Source organism: Dermochelys coriacea, chromosome 11 (assembly GCF_009764565.3).
Source record: "Dermochelys coriacea isolate rDerCor1 chromosome 11, rDerCor1.pri.v4, whole genome shotgun sequence".
NCBI lineage: Eukaryota > Metazoa > Chordata > Testudines > Dermochelyidae > Dermochelys > Dermochelys coriacea.
Window position 1 is genome coordinate 35,701,885 of NC_050078.2, and position 20,025 is coordinate 35,721,909.

General features: G+C 36.0%; 1 protein-coding gene across 5 annotated transcripts in view; it reads right to left on the reverse strand.

The window, feature by feature from the left end:
* Positions 1–20,025, reverse strand: part of FIGN (fidgetin, microtubule severing factor) — a 113,081-nt gene that overhangs the window by 8,064 nt on the left and 84,992 nt on the right. The window contains exons 1-2 of one of the 5 annotated variants that reach the window (XM_043505209.1): positions 549–908; positions 1–247 (exon numbers count right to left, since the gene is read on the reverse strand). The exon at positions 1–247 is cut by the window's left edge and continues 9 nt beyond it. The exons of 3 other annotated variants lie outside the window; for them this stretch is intronic. In XM_043505209.1, the coding sequence (XP_043361144.1) occupies positions 1–94 (94 nt within the window). In that variant the 5' untranslated portion in view covers positions 95–247; positions 549–908. Of the gene's footprint in view, positions 248–548; positions 909–20,025 lie in introns of those variants that run through there. One more of the 5 variants, XM_043505210.1, reaches the window with a different exon arrangement.

Below are 20,025 nucleotides of genomic sequence, written 5' to 3' on the forward strand. Positions count from 1 at the left end.
TTGGTACTGAACACCTAGTTAGCACAGTATAATGCATCCTGCGCAGAACAATATGACACAGACATAGCAGGTCATTCCATAATCCAACTCTCATCTAAAGTGGTCCACGACAGTTTCAAATCTGCTTCGTGGAGTGCAGCAAAGCAATCTCCCAGGCAGCGCTCTGTCGCTTTCATCACACAAAGCCTACAACTCGGTATGAATTACAACTGGTTCCTTTCTGCCTCTCAGTTCTGTTGTTGAGGCTCTGGGAAAAAAAACAAGCATTACTTGTCTGTCGGTCTCCTTGCTTGTTTTTTCTTTTTTTCCCTCCTCAGAGCCTCCAGGGTACCGAAAAAAGAAAAGACATGCAGTCTAGCCGCTAAAAGTTCCGAGACACACACGGCTGGCTATCAGCCCTGTCAGTACAGTAAACTAAGTAACAAAATGTGCTTGTGTGACTATCACTTTAAAGCAATTAATCTCACAAATAATGGGATGATTTTTTAAATCCATCATACGCAGTAACAGCAATTTACAAGTATTATAATAACCCCTCCAACTCTTACCTGTGCATGGTAGACAGTTCCTGATTTTTGTACAGCTGTATCAAATAGGCCACCTTAATCTCTCTCATATTACCAAAAGTGATTTTTGCAAACAGTCTTGCGCCCTCTGGCACAGATTCCCTGATAAGGAGGAGGCCTAGTTTAAATGAAGCATCTGTGGCACTAGCTCCCTTCTGAATTACTGCGGTCTATTTTGACAGCTTCTACCCCCTCCTGTTTTTCCCCCCAACCCCTTTAGCTCTTCATTGCTTGACTCTGGCATCTGACATGGCCAGCTTAGCCTCACTGAGCTAAACCTAACACAGCACACAGTTTGGTAACAGAATGGCATGTTTATTCCCTTCTGACTCCCTCTCTTCCTTGTTTGCAAAACCACTGCACCAGACACTGGAAGTTAATTAGCAGGATGATGCTGTGCTAATTGTGTTAATTTACAAGGTTTTAGTCAAAGAGAATCACGCCAGGGCTGGCACTGCTGTCATGCTTCTGACTTAATGATTAAGAAATACTGAAAACAAGGTGGGAAGGATTACAGTAATTACACAATAAATGAAGAAAGCAACAGGATTCATTTGAAAATATATTTTATTACAGTTGCACTAATATGCATTTGGCTTAATTATTTATTTTTAGGAGTCGCTTGCACAAATCACTAAATCAGTTAAATTTAGCCTGAAAACTGCAAAGTAAAGCTTAATTGAGCCTTATATTTTATTAGTACAAATACTGCAGATCTCATTCCACACGAGCATGCCACTGATTAGGTCTGGTGGGATTTTTGTTTGTTTTTTTCCAGTTCTATCTCCCCCTACTCCCCCCCCCCATTTTTCAAGCACTTATGACAACTTGAAGAAAAATGCCTGTTAACCATTATCCAGTTACCCTATAGCCTATAGAAATTCTTTTGACAAGTGCAGTTTTGAGGCTGACTTATTGGCAGATGTATTACTTTCATTTGGAATTAATATCTTTTTTTTTTGCTAATTGTTTCTGATGTTTCAACCATTGCATTTTAAAAGGGGAAATGTATCATGTAATTGTGTGAAATTATGGAAATCTCGCTCAGTTATGAAATTTGTAGTTTTAATGAGGAACCAGCAGCAGTTTTTCAGAAATCATACTTTTGTTAAATTCAGCAGAAATCTTAAGAGCAAATCACCAAAAGCTAATTGCAAGTAGCCAGCATCCAAAATTCTCCTAGGATTGTGGGATTTACTTCCAACCTTTTTAAAAGGAAAGAATATTAACATTTCTGAAACACAAAACTGCCTAAACGACATGCAAATACATTCGCACTGTAAAATATTTAGATATACATGTATGTTATCCATGTTCTGTGATTTTGGCTTGAAAAGTTACCAAAACACAGAAGGATTCTATTATATATAGATGCACAATAACTTGAGTAGATCAATGCTTCACTGGATACACATGAATGAGTGCCATGAGAAAGGGTCTTGGAAAAGAATTCAGCAGTTAGCTGCAGTGAAAGTTACGAGAAAGATAAAGTAAAATGGGCATGGACACAGCCTTTACTTTTGCAGACAGTTTGGGCAAAACTTGTGTATTAGTTAATGAATGTACATTTTGTAATTTGGGCAAAATGCCTTTATTGCCAACTGAAAGAATGCGAGGCCACTTTAGTAAAATAAAAGAAGCTAGTCACTATGCCACAGTATAACAACATGTTATTGTACGGTGTCCCATAAGCATGGCTTCCATAATAACTTTTCACACACTCCCACTATATTTAAGAACATTTCTCCAAATACTGAGGCCATTATGATTAAATAGTTTTTTACATGAAAACTATTTTTGTTTCCATTTTTCACAACGTGGAGCGTAAAGTCTATTTAAAAATTCAAATTTGGGGCATATTAAAAATATTCCTACCTAAATTTTCCTTAATTTGAGTTTGTAGAAGACAACTGAAATTTTATGACATTTCAAGTTCTCTCCGATACTAAGAAAAATATCAAATCAATCAAAATTCTTTATTTGGAGTAATTGCTAGATAATTGATTGGCTTCAGCTTGTCGGGCTATCTTTGGAAGTGCTTTCTGCACAATAATGGAAAGTTTATTTATTGATGCATACTAAATACCCCTGCATTTAACAAAGGCTGTTAAAGGCAGAATTAGGTTTTGATTAGATAAGTTTAAGAAAATAGGACTGTTCTCATCCCAAGAAAATGAGCATTTATTTTAGTGCATTGCAATCATTAGTGTTATTTGGAAACATAAGTGAATAGTTAACCATAAATATTTACATTATATTAGTACACACTGAAGAAATGTGTATTTATGTGAAATCCACTAGGTTGTCCTGGACCTGGGGGCACAAAGAGCTTTTTCCTCAATTTGACATTAAATTGAATGAGCATAAAAAAAAAAACTTTGTTACTTAACTCCTTTTGTGAATAGTGATCACAAGGGTCAAATTTATGAGTCAGAATAAAAACATGCAATTTGCACTTTTTCTGGTGAACAAATGTGTTCTTTTTTTCCCCTCATAGTTCCTCGGTGTTTGTGGGAGCATTATTTTTGTTCTGTTCTCTTTTGTTTGAAAGAGCTTTTTTGGTGTTTTCTTTTAGGCATGCTAAGGCTGATATCAAAAGGTAAAGTCAGGTATAAAGAATTTAGTTAGAAGTTGCATTCTTTTAACATGCTCTCAATTCTGAAATAATAAGCAGTCATTCGTGGGGCATATTTGTAATTGCTTAAAAGTTTAGTGAAAATAAAACGAAGAAAGCAAAGTAAGGCTATATGTTTTTAAACCCGTGCTAACTTAGGAATCAACTAAAGTTATCTACATTTATGAAATAAGTGTGTAAACTGTATTAATCTGGACAGCAAAATGCATAAGGCAACAATTCAATTCTTTAAATACAGAATTGCTATTTAACAGAAAATTGCTTTTAAGATAATTTAACATGTTATATATGGGGGGAGGGATAGCTCAGTGGTTTGAGCATTAGCTTGCTAAACCCAGGGTTGTGAGTTCAATCCCTGAGGGGGCCATTTGGGGCAAAAATTGGGGATTGGTCCTGCTTTGAGCAGGGGGTTGGACTAGATGATCTCCTGAGGTCCCTTCCAACCCTGATATTCTATGATTCTAAGTACAGTCAAAAATGGCAAATATAAGCAGCAGGTACCATGCTAAAAATCCTAAGCATTCTTTTTTCTTCTGACAGATTATTTTACATTTCTCCTCCATAATTCTAAGCAGCTGGATCTGTTTGGACTACATTTAGAATAATTATCATTGTCAACAACTTTATTATAAAAAAGAAAAGGAATACTTGTGGCACCTTAGAGACTAACAAATTTATTTGAGCATAAGCTTTCGTGAGCTACAGCTCACTTCATCGGATGCATTTGGTAAATTGCATCCGATGAAGTGAGCTGTAGCTCACAAAAGCTTATGCTCAAATAAATTTGTTAGTCTCTAAGGTGCCACAAGTACTCTTTTTCTTTTTGTAAATACAGACTAACATGGCTGCTACTCTGAAACCTAACTTTATTATACAATTCTGTTTTTACTCAATATTCAATCATTCTTTTTTCCTTCTGCTTTTACGTATTTAATCTAAAAATGCAAAACTTATTAAATAAGACTTTCGGAGTGTTATACACTTAATTCCATAAAGCAGAAGTACACTTGCAATTTAAGCTTTACAGATAAAAACTATATGTAAATAATGCTAGTGTTGTGACAAAATTAACTGACAATAAGGAATAAGTATAAGGAAACTGACAATTGAAAGCCTGGCAGTGTTTTAACATGTCCAAGTTCTTCCTGTGCATCACAGATGCACATATGGGGCCTAATCCTTCAAGATACTGAGTGTCTGCTGAAAGGTGCAGAGTGTTCTCAATCCACATTGACTTCAATGGGAGTTGAAAGAGCTCAACATCTCACAGGGTGGGACCCACTAAGAAGAGATAAATGCAAAGCAGCAGCCCTCCTTTGAACTTTAATTGACTGGTTTATGTTACAACCTCTCTCTTGATTCAATATGAGATTTGTATTAGAAACTTTAGCAAGGCGTATTATATCTGGAGAGGCGGGGAGAAGAAATAGTTTACGATTCAACATATCTAATAATTCTAATGGATTACAACTCTTTCAAGAATGGCAGGGATTGTGGTGATGGCAGGGTGTGGGTTGTCTTGAACCTTCAAAATAACATGAGACCAAAATCATACACTAACTAGTTATTTTAAATAGGGGGAAGGAGGAACTCCCTTCATTTCATGGGATGCTACACAGACACAAGGCTCCACCCATGCCAATCAGAGGGCAAGGCCAGGGCCCAGCTTTGGAGACTTTGTTTGGCAAGTGAGAGCTCAGGGTTAACTTTTACACATGATGTAAACCTGGGAAAACAGGATTTTAAAGCGTTGTCCTCATTTTCATGCTAAGGTCCAGTCTTGCTTCCATTTGAGTCAATAGAAGTTTTGCCATTGATTTCAATGGGAGCAAGATCAGGGTTTTAAACTTCAACCGCTAGCAGATGCCCTGAGAACAACTGTCACCTAATAGGTGCCATTCCAACCGCTCTTTAAACCAAAATGTTTTTAGCTCTATTATGTGTATATTCCCTAAAGTCACTAGCATGTTAAAACAACTACAAATACACAGCACATTTGGGAGCTTGGAACTGGTTAAAGAATGATTCTTAAAACCTGTACTTTGAAACTATTGTGTCCCAATTATCTAATTTAAATACTGTCAAATGATTATTCCTTTAAATCACACTTTCACACCTCACGACTGCAAATTACAATACATTTACAGCAAATTACTTTTTCTCCCCCCCCATTCCTTCTCATTTACATAAAGCAGCACTTTTAAAAAATCACAAAGGCGTTTCTGGCTAAATGTTCTTTAGCAGGTATAGTTAAGATCCCATGACATCAAAAGCTCTGTGAAATTAAAAAAGATAGACAGAGACCGATGGACAGAGAAATAACAGTCAATGTGGACAACACGTATTACTTATGCAGTGAATTGACCTCTTTCTATGCAAATTCAGAAATATCAATTTATCTGTAGTGGTGGTGTCCCTTAGGTGTAATGTATTTTGTTCTCAGCCAAAATACTCCCTGCCTTAAATTGTAACTGCATTGATTAGTTATTGTTACATGCTGTAGGTGAATCCATTTATGCACGTATCTGTCAGGTCCTTTTTTACATGCAAGATTGACACACACAAATATAAGATGCATTTCTTCAAATAATTCTACAAACCCAAGTGCTCCCTTAACCCTACTCCCACTACACACACAAAAGTGTTCACAGGCTCCTTTAAAAAAACTGCATAATAACGAAGAAAAAAATTGGTATTACAAGACATTTTGCCACACTACTATTCATACACGCGGCTTTTTTGTTGCTACCCATTCTGATTCTTTGCATCTGTACACTGTCTTCTTACATTGCAAGTTCCTCAGAGGAAAAGGCCATAATTGTAAACAGTCTAGTAAGGTGTGGGTGCTGCACAAATAATAACTCACAATAATAATTTCTGAGTGGGTGCTAGGTGAAAGCACAAATGCACAAAAAAGCCACTGTAATTGTAAGAAAAATGTCCCTTTTTTTTGTCCACTGAATACATATGCATTGCCACAATCTACTTTAGATCATTTAACATACCACCTGACAACACTTCTGCAAAATTCATGCCTCCATCAACATGAGAAGCAGTATAACTATTGCAGTGTAACTGCAGGGATTTTCAAAAAAAGAAAAGGAGTACTTGTGGCACCTTAGAGACTAACAAATTTATTAGAGCATAAGCTTTCGTGAGCTACAGCTCACTTGAAAGCTTATGCTCTAATAAATTTGTTAGTCTCTAAGGTGCCACAAGTACTCCTTTTCTTTTTGCGAATACAGACTAACACGGCTGCTACTCTGAAACCTGCAGGGATTTTGATAACTATAATAGTCAATTTGGTAAGACTTGTTTTTACTGATTGTAGCAGAATATACTATTGGATACTATTTTTTGGTGTATTGAAAAGCAATATATATACACACACATATGCAGACTTAAGGTCTGATCCTGCTCCCACTGAAGTAGGCACTTAAGCTATCATTGACTTAAATTGGAGCTTTGTGAGATCTTTAAACAAACACACACAACAATTTTAAACTGGATATCTGAAAGTAATCTCCTGCTTTGTTTCCTTTCTAAGACTAGTGTTCAGGATCCAATATTTCCCTTGCCAGCGTAGAAATACCACCCCCTGAAATCGGAGTAGATGTAATACTTGCGCTGTTTATTTGCCTTTGTCATGCCATCAGTTGTTGCAGGGGAAACATGGAATTCTGAACTGGTGTTTTAGCAAGCAGGTGGAAGAAACATGGATTTTCAGTAATGATGGGCTAGATATACAAAGCTCAGATTGGGAGCTAAATTTTCTCAGAGTTCCTAGAGGTTCATATCTAGGTTTTTCAGTCCATTTCTGATTTTCTAATTATGTTTTTATTTGTAATATATTGGTCTGTATATATACTGCTATTGATCACAGATCACATGTATTTCTTCTGGTACAAAGCTTCTAGTTCACTTTTAAAGTTACTGTTTGGTAGCCCATTTGTCACGGTGTGTCTTTTACCTTTTCTCGTGTTATCTTCAATCCATTGAGGCAATTCCCCTTTTACCCCCACTTCCTTTTCTCATACAAAGATCACCAGGACATACGACAAGTGCCCCATAGGGACAGCAGAGTTAATGAATATGTATGTTCTATATCACAAAAGAGTACCCCCCTTGTTTTGCAGTCTCGACCTTCTCTTCCGTGTGTAAATAACAGGTAAGTACTAGTGCATGGGGATAAATGGGGTTAAAACTGCCATAAAGGAGCATGCTTTATTCAGACAAACTATGTACAGGATAAATAGAGCTTTAAGGGACGCTGAATCCTAACACTCATTTATATCATGCCTTTTTCAACATTTTTGGAACCAATCTCTGTGTAAATATCAACAATAAGAGTTGGGCATTGCAATCAGTGTCCAACTTTTAAGACCAAAATTCCAATAACGTTAAAGACTTTGTTTTTGTTATATTAGAAAAATTTGCATCCTTACTTCCAGTTAACATCAGCAGCAAACCGTGCAAGCCTCAGTTTATGCCACTACGATATTTTTTTAAATCTCAGTCACTGTCCTGTATTAAACCCAAATAGTTTGTGTATATTTAGAGAGGGTTTCTTCCAGAGATTTGCCTACATGGACCTGTTCTCCCTAAGTATGCAAAGGCAAAGATCAATTTCAGTAAGTTTGAAATAAACTGTAGTTAATTTTGATCCAATACACTAAACTAACAAGGGTCAAAAAAACAAATGTATGGGGCTCATAACCTCATGGCACTGCCTAGAATGAACAGTGCATTCCTACCTTTTTAAAAATGCCAGTTCCAACATCTACCACCCACATGAAGTTATATACAGTTGTTTTATTGAGATTAGTGTTCCTCTCTGCTAATTAGCTAAAGGAGAACAAATACCAATTAAATGTATATTTAGAAATATCTAATACTAGACTTTAAAAAAATTCTGCTTAAGGCAATTCCAAACTGTACAAAGGCTTTGCAAAATTTGTTTTTGTTATTTACGCATTTTGCTCTTTTTGGCAATCTGTGCATTAATTTTTAATGAAATAGTAAAGAGATGTGTCTCAGACTTCGATAAAAATATTCTATAGCCAGTACTGGGTGACATAGTGCATTAATTCAGTGTCCTTCACTCCTGGGACCTGTGTATAATTTAGTCCAGCCCGAAGAAAATAACTTTGATCTGAAGGCTGTGGAAAAAGCTACATATGAAATGAGTTTTGCTGGGTTTAGCGTTGTTTCTTATATACAAGACGACATATGAAGATAAACTGCTTTAGAATGCTCCTGACATGGCCCAGGATTAAGAGCAGAGAGCTCTTAGCAGCACCAGCAGAGCCCCTCCACCCTCCTCCTTCCCATTACCACACACATACTGTACACATTTCTTAAGCCCAGGCAGTGGCTACAACTGGTATACGGTGACTTTCTAAGAAACACAATGCCATTCAGATACAAGTAGCATATTCTCATGCCCATTTATTGAGTTAGCCTTTCCATTCAAGAAAATAAACATAAACATGTTGCATAATGAGAGATTATGTCTTAATAAGGGATGATGTTAGCACAGGGAACCTGGCGTTTCCTTCCAAAGGAAGCCAGCAGAACTGCACTAACCTCACACTAAAGGAAAGAAGAGGTCCGATACTGCTCACTCTCTAGGCTTGGCTATAAGTACAGATGAACTCTTCCTTTTCCTTCCTGCTACCCCCAAATAGAGAGAAACAAGATTAAAAGCGAAAAGATAATGAAAGAAAACTGTTATGCTAGAAACACTAAGTTAAGATAAACCTTTCCCCCATTTAAAGCCTTTAGTTACTGGATTCCATAAATTCCAAAAATAATTCTTTGCTCAGCCAATAAAAGATTTCTGAATTAAATATTAAAAAATGGGAAAAGAGCTCATTATTTGTATGCTTATTGTTTGGGTGACCACTGCATTATTTCATGAACTAGACAATATTGTTAAGTGAGGTTGATAATTTTCACATATGTATTTGAATGAAGAGGACATCTTAACTGAGGGATTCATCTCTAGATAAACCAAACTCTTTTTTATCCTTCTGAAAAAAAGAAAGAAAAAAAACTTACATACTAACTCTTCATGTTTTGTGCTGTTTGTCCCTGCTCAAAGGAGCAAAGTTCAGCTTGCAGAGGAAAAGTTGAGCCATGTCTTTAGGCACAGAGTGTGTAAAGGGATGGATGAAAAGTAAGACACTTGAAAGAAAGAAAGAAAGAAAGAAAGAAAGAAAGAAAGAAAGAAAGAAAGAAAGAAAGAAAGAAAGAAAGAAAGAAAGAAATCAACTATACTTGATGATTAAGAAAAGTCATCCCCCTTTGTAACAAATATACTAAGTCAACCTTTTCTGTAAACAGCCTCCAAGATACAAACCAAGAATCTAATCTATGCAAGAATCATGTTGAGAACTAGCTGCACACTAACAGTTTAAACCACCATAAGCAATGTTATTTCTGCTATAATTTTGGCCACTCTTTTATTGTGCAAGGAGTCAACTAATGATGAAATAGCTTTAAAATTTGCTGCAGGAAACAAAAGTCAAGCTCCACTGATTAACATGTCAAAGCTCACTATTAGCACACATTTGTATAGCCGAATAATAGCACTTTGTGTGTGTGATGTTTTAAAAACAAAAATTGCACTATTTTACTGGATGTTTGATCATGCACACTTATGAAAGTCCTTCTCCATCAAGAAATATATAGATCTGTTAACTGTAAGGATTTCAAAGGTAGAACGGATGTGGAAATTGCCTTTCAACATCACAAAAGAGCCAAAAGGGATTTTTTTTTGTTAATATTGGAATTACAATTAAAATGTTTATGGGATTTATTCTCTTCTTACATTTGTGTAAATCAGGAGAAACCCCTGACGTCCATGGTACTACATCAGCATGCCATTAAGTGAGAAGAAAATCATGTACTATTGTTTTACTTTAGGCTTTTTTGTAAACAATTATGTTGCAGATTACATAATAATCAAACTTTAATATAATTCTATTAATGTCTAGTATCTGTATCACATACTTAATATATGCTCATCACTGAAAATATACATGCAATTTTATTTTTATAAAATTCTACACAGAGAGTTCTAACATTTACTGCTCTAGTTTAGTTCATTTTGCTTTACATGTTTCTCATATTCTCTCCAGCAACATTGCACTCTATCTTTCTTGTGCAAGTCTTTGTGTTCTTCTTTTATCATATCTTCAGTCATAGTAATTGCTTCCACATTTTACTTGAGCATTTCTTTTATCCAGTTTTATGTCAAACGGTATTATTTAAAAAAAAAAACATTCACATACTTAACAGGATAAAAAACCACTGAATTGTATCCACTACCCACAGAAGCATTAGAATGTTACTAGCATAACCAAACAGCAGCAATGACAGCTAATCACTTAAAGGTGTTTTATATTAACCACCCTCTCCCATTTGTGTAGTAATATTCAGAAATGATTTAATAAGGAGTCAGCCATTAAATACAGATAACACATTTTACACCTTCATTCAGTTTAGAAGCTAAAGAACACTCATTTAAACATCCTGACATCACAAACACACATTTATGAAGCTTAGATTTTAAAAACATTTTGAAAATACACTGCTTTAAAAAAGTTAGTTTTAATTGCCATGGCTGTCTAAAAGCTGCAAGAGTTTTGTGACAGCAAGTAAAAGATTTATAGATGAATCAATTGGAAGTTATATCAGACTAATCAGAGGAATGCACAACCTCTACAAACCAGTTAGGAGTGAATCATTTCAATTTTCTCTCTCATTTATGGCTTTCCATTCTTAAACAAAAAGGAAGCAGAGGGAACTTCAGAATGACCCTATTTAGGCATATTAGTGGAGATAGCTTTGGCAAATTTTAAGCCAACAGGATTGTGCTTCCAGTGCTGTCCATCCAGTTTTCCAGTGTATAAATTGGATGGCTACTTGGACAATTCTCTATTCATTACTGAACTGTGGAAAGGAAACACAGAGGTGGCATTTTCCTTTTAAACCAGGTAGTGCCTTGTAGCCAGATTCCAAAGCATCAAGGAAAGATTTTTTCTTTTTTTTAATTTTTTGCTAGACAAGCTGTCGTAATTGAAAAAAAGTCTAATCAGACTCATTACTGTTTTCAGCAATTTGCAACACCAAAGATGCTTATTAGGTAACAGTGTTTAATAAACCGCTCTTTAGAAAACTACCAGTAATGAGCTCTTAACAGCCAATCTTTAGCGTGAATGTAATGTGAAAAGTGTTCCTAGCACTGAATAGATTTTCACATTTAGCAGTGTCATAATTAAGCTCAAGGAATCAGTAGCTGTGATGTTAGATTTACTGCAATATTTTTTTCAAGTGTATTTGAATATACACTTGTCTTATGTTCAAGTTAAATTGCAGTTAATATTTCCAGAGAAAATTTTAGAATGGTTTAAAAATTGTCCTACAGAAGATCAACTCCGCAAATTGCAATCAATCGGGATTATTTTGGGGATCCATACTGTACCATGAGTCAGGTATCCTCCACCAGGCATGCCAATTGCTCACTCCTCTTGTCTTTGTTTGACTGTATACTCTAACCCATGCCATCTGTAAACAATTTCCAGTCATTAACATACAAATAATAAATTTTGTCGTCATTAGCTGAGTGATAATGAACAAAAGTGACAGTTTAAGAAGTGATACTTGAAGGAACATTGGCCAGTTCTGACTTCACAGTAACAGCTGAAAGTTCTTTATATAAAATAGTCAGCAAATTGCTTTATGTCCCTAAAGAAAATAACAAATGCTGTTTTTTTTCTATATGATACCTCAAATGCCATTGCCTCATTGTAGTTATCCAGCCAACAACCATGCTCATACAGTAAAAGAAAAAATATAGCTCAGAAAATGTAACATTGTGACATATATTATTCATAAAACACAGTGATCAGTGATAGGTAAGTTTGTCATCAGTAGGAAGTTCTATTTAGCCTGATACCCACTCTCTGTACACTAGTAACACACACACACTGAACACACTGCAAATCCTAACGCAGACACAACAGAAAATGGATTGAGCATATGAGATCTATGCTAATTAAAAATCCACAGAGTTGATCTCAGGGAATAGTCACTGATTTCATTCTCTCATTAGACTGATTTGTGCTTGACATAATATGTGTTCCTAAATTATAAATAAGAAATGCAGCAGACTGTTGGTACCTTTGGGCTCTTACAATTGGACAAAACATACCATGATGTAAATATTGTTTTGCTTGCTAAAAATTATACCAAAGAGAATCTTTGAAGTTGCATTCAGGACATTGTGAAGAAAGCATATGAACAGGGTGACCAGATGCCCCGATTTTACAGGGACAGTCACTTTTTCTTATATAAGCACCTATTACCCCCCACCTCCTGTCCTGATTTTTCACATTTGCTATCTGGTCACCCTACATATGAAGAAGATGAGTGATCAATAATAGAACCACCAAAATATTGCAGAAGACTTTAATTCCCTTGATCTCAGATTTTATATCAGAACTTTATGGCAAGATATCAATGGGAATTCTATTACTGGATGATTCCTCTCATAACACCTTTTTATTTTTCCTAACCCCCAAAACTTCAGTAATCTTAATTGGCGCCAATAAGCCTTTATATCTGTTTGCAGCTTTCTGAATCAATAGGGCTATGAGAACTGAGACTGCCAAATTAATGCCAGTTTCATCTGATTTTGTGGTATGTACTTCTTTGCACTATAAAGTAGTGTGTGTTTTGGGGGGGGAGGGGAAAACTCATTCCCATGTGGGTTCTTATAGTTATCAGATCAAAATATCTTCCAGTTTCTTAAGTCTGAACTGCATTTGTACTCAGATCCAAACAAAAACAATCGCTACTGCATCCAACTATTGCACAATCCCAAATACTGCATTTTTAAGTCTTTCATAGTTAGAGACTTTTCTTTTCCTTTTTTTACTACAGACAGCAGAAGCTAATAAAGGCCCTGCAGCTTCTTTGGAGCCTCCTCATATACTTTTGAATAATGCATTAAACTTCACATCATTTATGAGTGACAACCTAATGCTCTAAGATATAGAACACATGTTTTTTACTGTTGATTCGACTAGGAAAGCACGGATGCTCTGAAATGTCAATTACTTATCAATAAATCCTTCACTACAGTATTACAGCAGATATCTTGGTCTACAAGTAATTTAAAATCAGGGTTTTAGTTGGGAACTGAAAATTCACACCAAATGTCTTAGACATCATTATATCTACTTCACCTGGTTCTAACACAGAGAGAAAAAAATACTCCACTGCAACTTCTTCCCCTCTCCCAGATGTAACAAAAACGACTCTTCCTTGGACTTTTGGTCTATGAACTTACTCTCTATTTGTAATACGGATTTTTAAATCATAAATCTTGCCTGGCTATAACACTTTTTATATAAGACCTCTAAGAGTTTTACCAACTTTACAACATGTAGGTGATCCAATTGGGTGAGATTCTGAGCAACCACAGCTCCTGTCTTCCTTAGGAATTGAGGGGTTTAGCATCTGAGAGCATTGGGTCCTCCGGGCCTGATTATGGAACCTTTATTTACACAGCTACTTGCTAGGGTTACAGTTGAAGGACCAGGCCCTATCTGTATGTATTACCACTACTGAAATATTACTACCCCAATATGGAATGCCATATCTGTTTACTACCACACAGCAGCCTTACACAGCAGTTTAGGACAGGAAGTGAATGATCCAGGTGAAACTGTAGGTGTAGGCATAGGCAGGAATTTTCCCAGAACATTAAGGCTAACTATCTACCTCTTATGAAAAGAGCCATGGACTTTTAATGAACATAAGTGGCCAGGACCCAGGCTTTAAATCCTATCTCTAAAGACAACATTTTCGGTAGCACAGTGCCTCCTTAACATCATGTTGAGAGGGTATACCATGGAATTCCCATGAAATGCATCGCTGATTCAGTATTGACTGGGTACGCCTTTATATAGCCGTGCAGGAGTAGCGTCAGGACTCACCATCCCACTGCATTGCCTGAATAAAGGCAGGCTGGAATTACAGGCTCTGCTGTGGTCATGGAAGAGCTGGAGCATGGGAGCAACTTGTCCAAAAGGGGGTAGAAGTAGGCAGAGATTTCTGGTCACTTTTTACAGAGGTGCAGAAATTATTTATCACCAGCAGCATATCCAGGGAGCTCCAAAGGTACAATCAAGTTGCTTCCCGTGGGGAAGTGCACCTCTGTACTATCCCTTACAACAGGCTTCACTTAACAGACACAATGTAGCCTTTATACAAAAAAAGAGTGCCACCTGGCTCACCAACACTTTCTGCAGAGCCTTGGGGGTGTTGCAGACTGTTTGTGGACATTTTAGTACTCCTACTGAAGATGGCATTATCTGGATTTACTTTTTGTTTGTTTTTTGGGTGGAAAATAATATAGGGCCATCTCATGTAGTGTTGAAGATTATTTGGTGCATTGTGATCATTTCCCCAGTAGATGTTTGGCATATTGTTTTAAAGAGGGAATAACAGTGGCTTCAACAATTCTAGACAAAACTTTCTGTGACCAATACCTTCTGAAATATTCATACTTGTATCATTGGTACCTACAGGCTTAGTGGTGCACCATTTACAGTATGATATGTTTGCATAACAGCACAAAAGTCTGGCTATACCAGATGAGAACATTTGTGCAATAGGTCTGGAATCCTCTTTGTTGTAGTAGACAATATCCCACATTAATTCCATTATGCCCTTATTTAACAATATGTCCACGCTCCTAAGGAGGTAAAAAAGCTCTCATGTTCTGGTTATAAAAGTCTGGTGCACAATATCATGACAAAAATTGTTTCCTAAAAACATCTTACAAATAACAAAACTGAAGAATTCCATGTTTTAGGAAACATTTTTATATATAAAGTAAATTAAATGTGAAAGTGAGATATACACAAGCTGATTTGGGAGGGACTGAGGACAGGGTAGTCGTCCTTGATTTTTATTTCTATTATTTGAAGTTTGTATTTGATGCCTGTCCATCTAGTTTTTATTTATTTATTTTTGCATATCTTTGTATCATTGCTATTAAAAATACCCAACGAAGACCCAATAAAAACATAATGCAGATAGACAGTTGTGTAATGTTCAACACAGGGTTGTAGGGGAATTCCTGCCTGACCTCTACAGCCAATTACCTTATGCCCTGAAATATGAGATGTGAAATACATTCCTTACTTTTATACTTTGGATTCTATGTTTACTTTTTATAATGGATATTGAAAAATCTACAAATACAATGTTTGGGTCTGGAGTATATACACAATATAATATATAATTTCTTCCTCTCTTGCTCATGTCTGGAAACAATGACACAACTATGTTTGAAAAGGAACTCAAAAAAAAAAAAAGTGTATCATCAAGGAAATTCTTCAATTACACGATCCTGACAGACTACACTGACTGTAATCCTAAATACACTTCCTTTAAGTTACTCTAAATGGGCATATCTTCCCAAAAGTCACATACTGTACTGCAGCTGGGAGGAATTTTGGAATTTAGTGCTCTGTTCTTAGAAGAGATGAAAACAGAGAAAGCAATATACAGGTGTTTGCACCTTACACTCTATAAACCTTACCGCCCAGTTCATGGAGGGAGATGGGGTATGCCATGGGATTTCCATGAACTGTAGTATTAATTTAATCAAATGCATCTCTCCCCTAGATCTGTCATATATGCTCTTTCCTTTTGTACCTATTTGTGTAACCACAATTGTCTTCTATTTCAGCATTAAAGCTGCACCAAAAAAGACAGAGTGAGAATGTGCATGCTAGAGAAAGAGAGAAAAAAACTACTAGAAAATAGGATGGTTAAAGGAGTTCTTAAAAAACTGGGCACAAGTCAAGATTTGGGGTGAATAATAGAAAGAGAAAGGAAAAATGTAAGGTGATTGCAGGAATAAAGCAACTTAGTTAACTGGAAGCGCTGGAAGGTTGGAGAAATTGTTGAGAGACGATGGGACCTCTGACCTCATACTTCACTGGGTACCTCCAAAATCCAAATATTGGATTATTTGGCCCATGGCCTTACTTTAGAATATTTCATTGACGCATCAGTATTCCCCAAATCAATCTGATTACCTTTGTGTGATAAAATACGTCAGTTTTATGCTAGTTTTTAAATATTTGCCCAAAACATTTTAAATAAGTACATCTGTGATTTAACAAAAAACTCCAAAGGCTGGTGTCCCATCTTGTTAATTCTATGTCAAAAGGAGGATTAAACAGAGAGGTTTGCCACAACTGAACAAAAAGATACTTGATAACAAACGGTTAGAGGTCGCAGGCTGATATTTAAGAGGTAAGGTTGCACCAAGGTAGCTTTGATGGGCCATTTTATACTGAGAATAATCAGAGATGACATTTCTTAAAAAGGTCTGGATTGCTAAAGAGAAGGAATGCCCTAAATGCATCAGTGAAAGCTGCTGCTGAGCATGACTGCTTTATTTCATATTTTAACTATTTTTGAGGGAAAGACAGTCATGCTAGAAATGTTTTTTTCAATAAATCTCTGGCGAGTACCGGGCACGTCCAAGATCAGTTACACAGCATACTCTTAAAATGATTAAACTGTCTCTCCCAGTATTTGAAACGATATATTGCCCAGAAAAGGCCCCCATGCTCCACAAAGTAAGGATACTAGCTGTGGTTCAGGTTTTTCAGCTAGAATCAGCTCTGGGTTGCTTTAGAGCACACCTTGCCCTCATTACATGGTGTCCCCTCATGGCACATTCTTCCCCTTGTGTAAGTGTTCAGTCAGTTTTAACACCCCACCATACCTCTTTACAACACCCCAATACTTGGTTCCCAAGTATGGCATCATGATGAAGATAGAGTATATTTTTATATGCATGATACATAGGCATTCCCTGTAAACTTTTTTTTTTAATTAAAAATATGTTTGCGGGGTAGTTGTATCCAAACAAATGAAAAGAAGTTGCTGTGTTAGATATGGAGCTTGATCCTACAAATGCATATGCCCATACAGTTAGTTTTAATCACATGAGTAATGGTACCCTTATGCTTGTTTGTAAAACAATGCCTATAATTTGTACATCTATCAACATAAGGAAGAGAATAGGGAAATTATGAAAAGTTTTAAGTATTATTTTCTGCAAACTCCAGCTAAGAGAGATTTATGTTAGGACCAGATTCTGCCACCCTTATTCACATGAGCAATACTCTACACTTTGAATAGTCTCACTGTGATCACCAAGTAGAAGTTCCCCTGGAAAAATCAGTCCCTTAGGAAACAACATAAACAGAGATCTACATCTTCAAAACACCTTGCAGCTGGAGCATGATTTTGGTTCTAGGATAGGGATTTTGGCTGATGGGCTTGGGGCAGACAGGTTTTACCATTCTCATGCCTTCATTCCCTACATTTGTTACATTCTTCCTGTAAGTTCTTCAGCTCCTTCTTACAAAAATCTTTGGCAATTTGCAAGCTTTCCCAGATATATTCACCAAATGCATCACTCATGACAAAGGAAATCAAACTTAAATAAAGAAGCATTCTTAGTGTTGACTACAGGCATTTAAGATTTAATGGCAGCCCACGCCTTCGCAGTGCCTTTCACATGGAAGAGATAATGCATGTGAAAAGAGACAAAATTGTAGGTTTCATCATGTCAAAATTTGATTTATGCCAAAATAGAGATCTAAGGTGTCAACAACAGCAATATAAGTGACAAGTGTTAAACTATCCAAAAGAAGTAAATTCTGTAATTATTTACCTCTGTAACCATATCAGTCTGTGATCATTTCTAACACAAACCCATATTTAAAAGAATAGCAAGAACTAAATCAAATGTTTGAACTCTACGTACACATTTTAAAATGGGGTTTACTCCCTCGCAGCATTTTTTCTTGTTGTTGTTGAGAGATGACTTTTTGCCAGAAAAAAAAATTAATAAAATTGAAGTACCTCTGATAGTATCTCAAGTAAACAGAACAGCAGCAGCAAGCACTGTGGCTGAATATGCTGGGAACTCCAACATACAGTCATCTGCAAATGGACAACTTTAATTCGATTCCTGGCACCATTGGCTGTGCTGAGAATTCTTCTATCTCTTCACACCAGGGGTTTGCTCTTTTAAGCATTGCTCCCTGAAGGGAAGGGAAAACTAGAAAAAGGGGATTTCCAATGACCCTGCACAGATGAATGAATGTGTCAATGGTGAATATTGGTTCAGCTTTGAAATAGGGAATCCTGCAGTGGTCTTTCTGCTTCATCCCCACTAGTGAGTGCCACTGTGGACTTCAATGTGAAGGAGCCTTTAGGGGACAGATAATAAATGAAAAAACATCAATAAAATAGTTTAAAAAATAATATGAAGGCATTTTTCTAATTGTACCTTTAAATGACTCCTTGGTAATTTTCTCAGACATGCATGTCTTAAGTCTAGGCGTTTGTACCACTTGCATTACAAAAATAAAATTATTTAAAAAAAAAAAATCAAGGATTCTTTTCTAGTCAGTCAACATGAATTGATAATACACCCATTTAATGTGCATTGTCTTTTTTGTAGCTGTACTATAATCTCAATCACACAATTGTTCTAACTCTATATCTATTACAGTAACTTATTCATACCTTTTCTATTGGTTTTACAACAAAAAATGGCCAGAAACACACAAAATCAAACAAGAAGAGGAAAATACCAGTTCCATTCTGTGTTTAACTGTTAGATGCAGGAATATTTGCCCGAAGTAACATCAGAATATGCATCTACCCCTGCATGCTGGTTCATTTTCATTCAGCTATCAGTCAGTCAATCACACTGTGACATTATATAATTTCCTAATCATAGTAATATTCATGCTTTTATCAGTAGTAAACCCAGAGAAAATACATTTCAATACGCAGAAGTGTGTTTATTTAAATAGGTATAGCACAGCACTGCTCGAAAGCCATTTCTTTTGAGTTTTTCTTCCTTAAAAAATCTATTTTAATCTGTAAAGCAAAGAATATATTAAACAGTATTACACACCTCCAGTAAACAAGACTGATTCTGACTATTCCCAATAAACACTGCTTCTTTCTTGCAACTTCATTCCAAATTAATTATAGGGGATTTTTGGTTGTCTGTAAGAGCAGTGACAATATATTTAGTGAACCAGTTGTAGTATAATTTTCTTTCTCAGCATGATAGAAAATATAAAATATTAGTTACTTCTCCCTCCTTTCTATATCTACACATGGTAACACAAGCTCCCTAGAAAAAACTCAGTTCTGTGCAAGTTGCTATATCTTAAAATGAAGGGGCACTGTCAATCTCTAATTTCTACATACTAAAGGCTTTAATAGTTTAATTAATGATAAGTGTTTGAATCTGTCTTAACATTAATGTTTCTGAGTACATAAAAAGGTATTGAAAAATATATCTAAGGTGACAGATATATTCACATATACTGAACAATCTCAATTATCGGTATATCAAGGGGAAAATTTGAGTATGTTTGGATACACAGGGAAATTTTCAATGGAATCTATACATGCCATGAATTATGACCTGTTTCAAATGAAAGAGTTTGGATAAATTAGTTTGTATTGTCTATGGCATTTTCCTGTGATTCTGAATGGGATTTGCTTTCCTTTAAATAGTAAAGTTATTAGTATTCCTTTAAGTTTATTTTTTAAATACCGAGCAACGTCTTCATGAAATGCTGGGCTGATTTCCAATTATATAAAAATTAATTTGTTTAATCAAGCTACAAAGAGGACAAGAAGTTGAACTGGAAAAATTCCACCACATTAAGTAAAGGTTTATTACTCACAAGA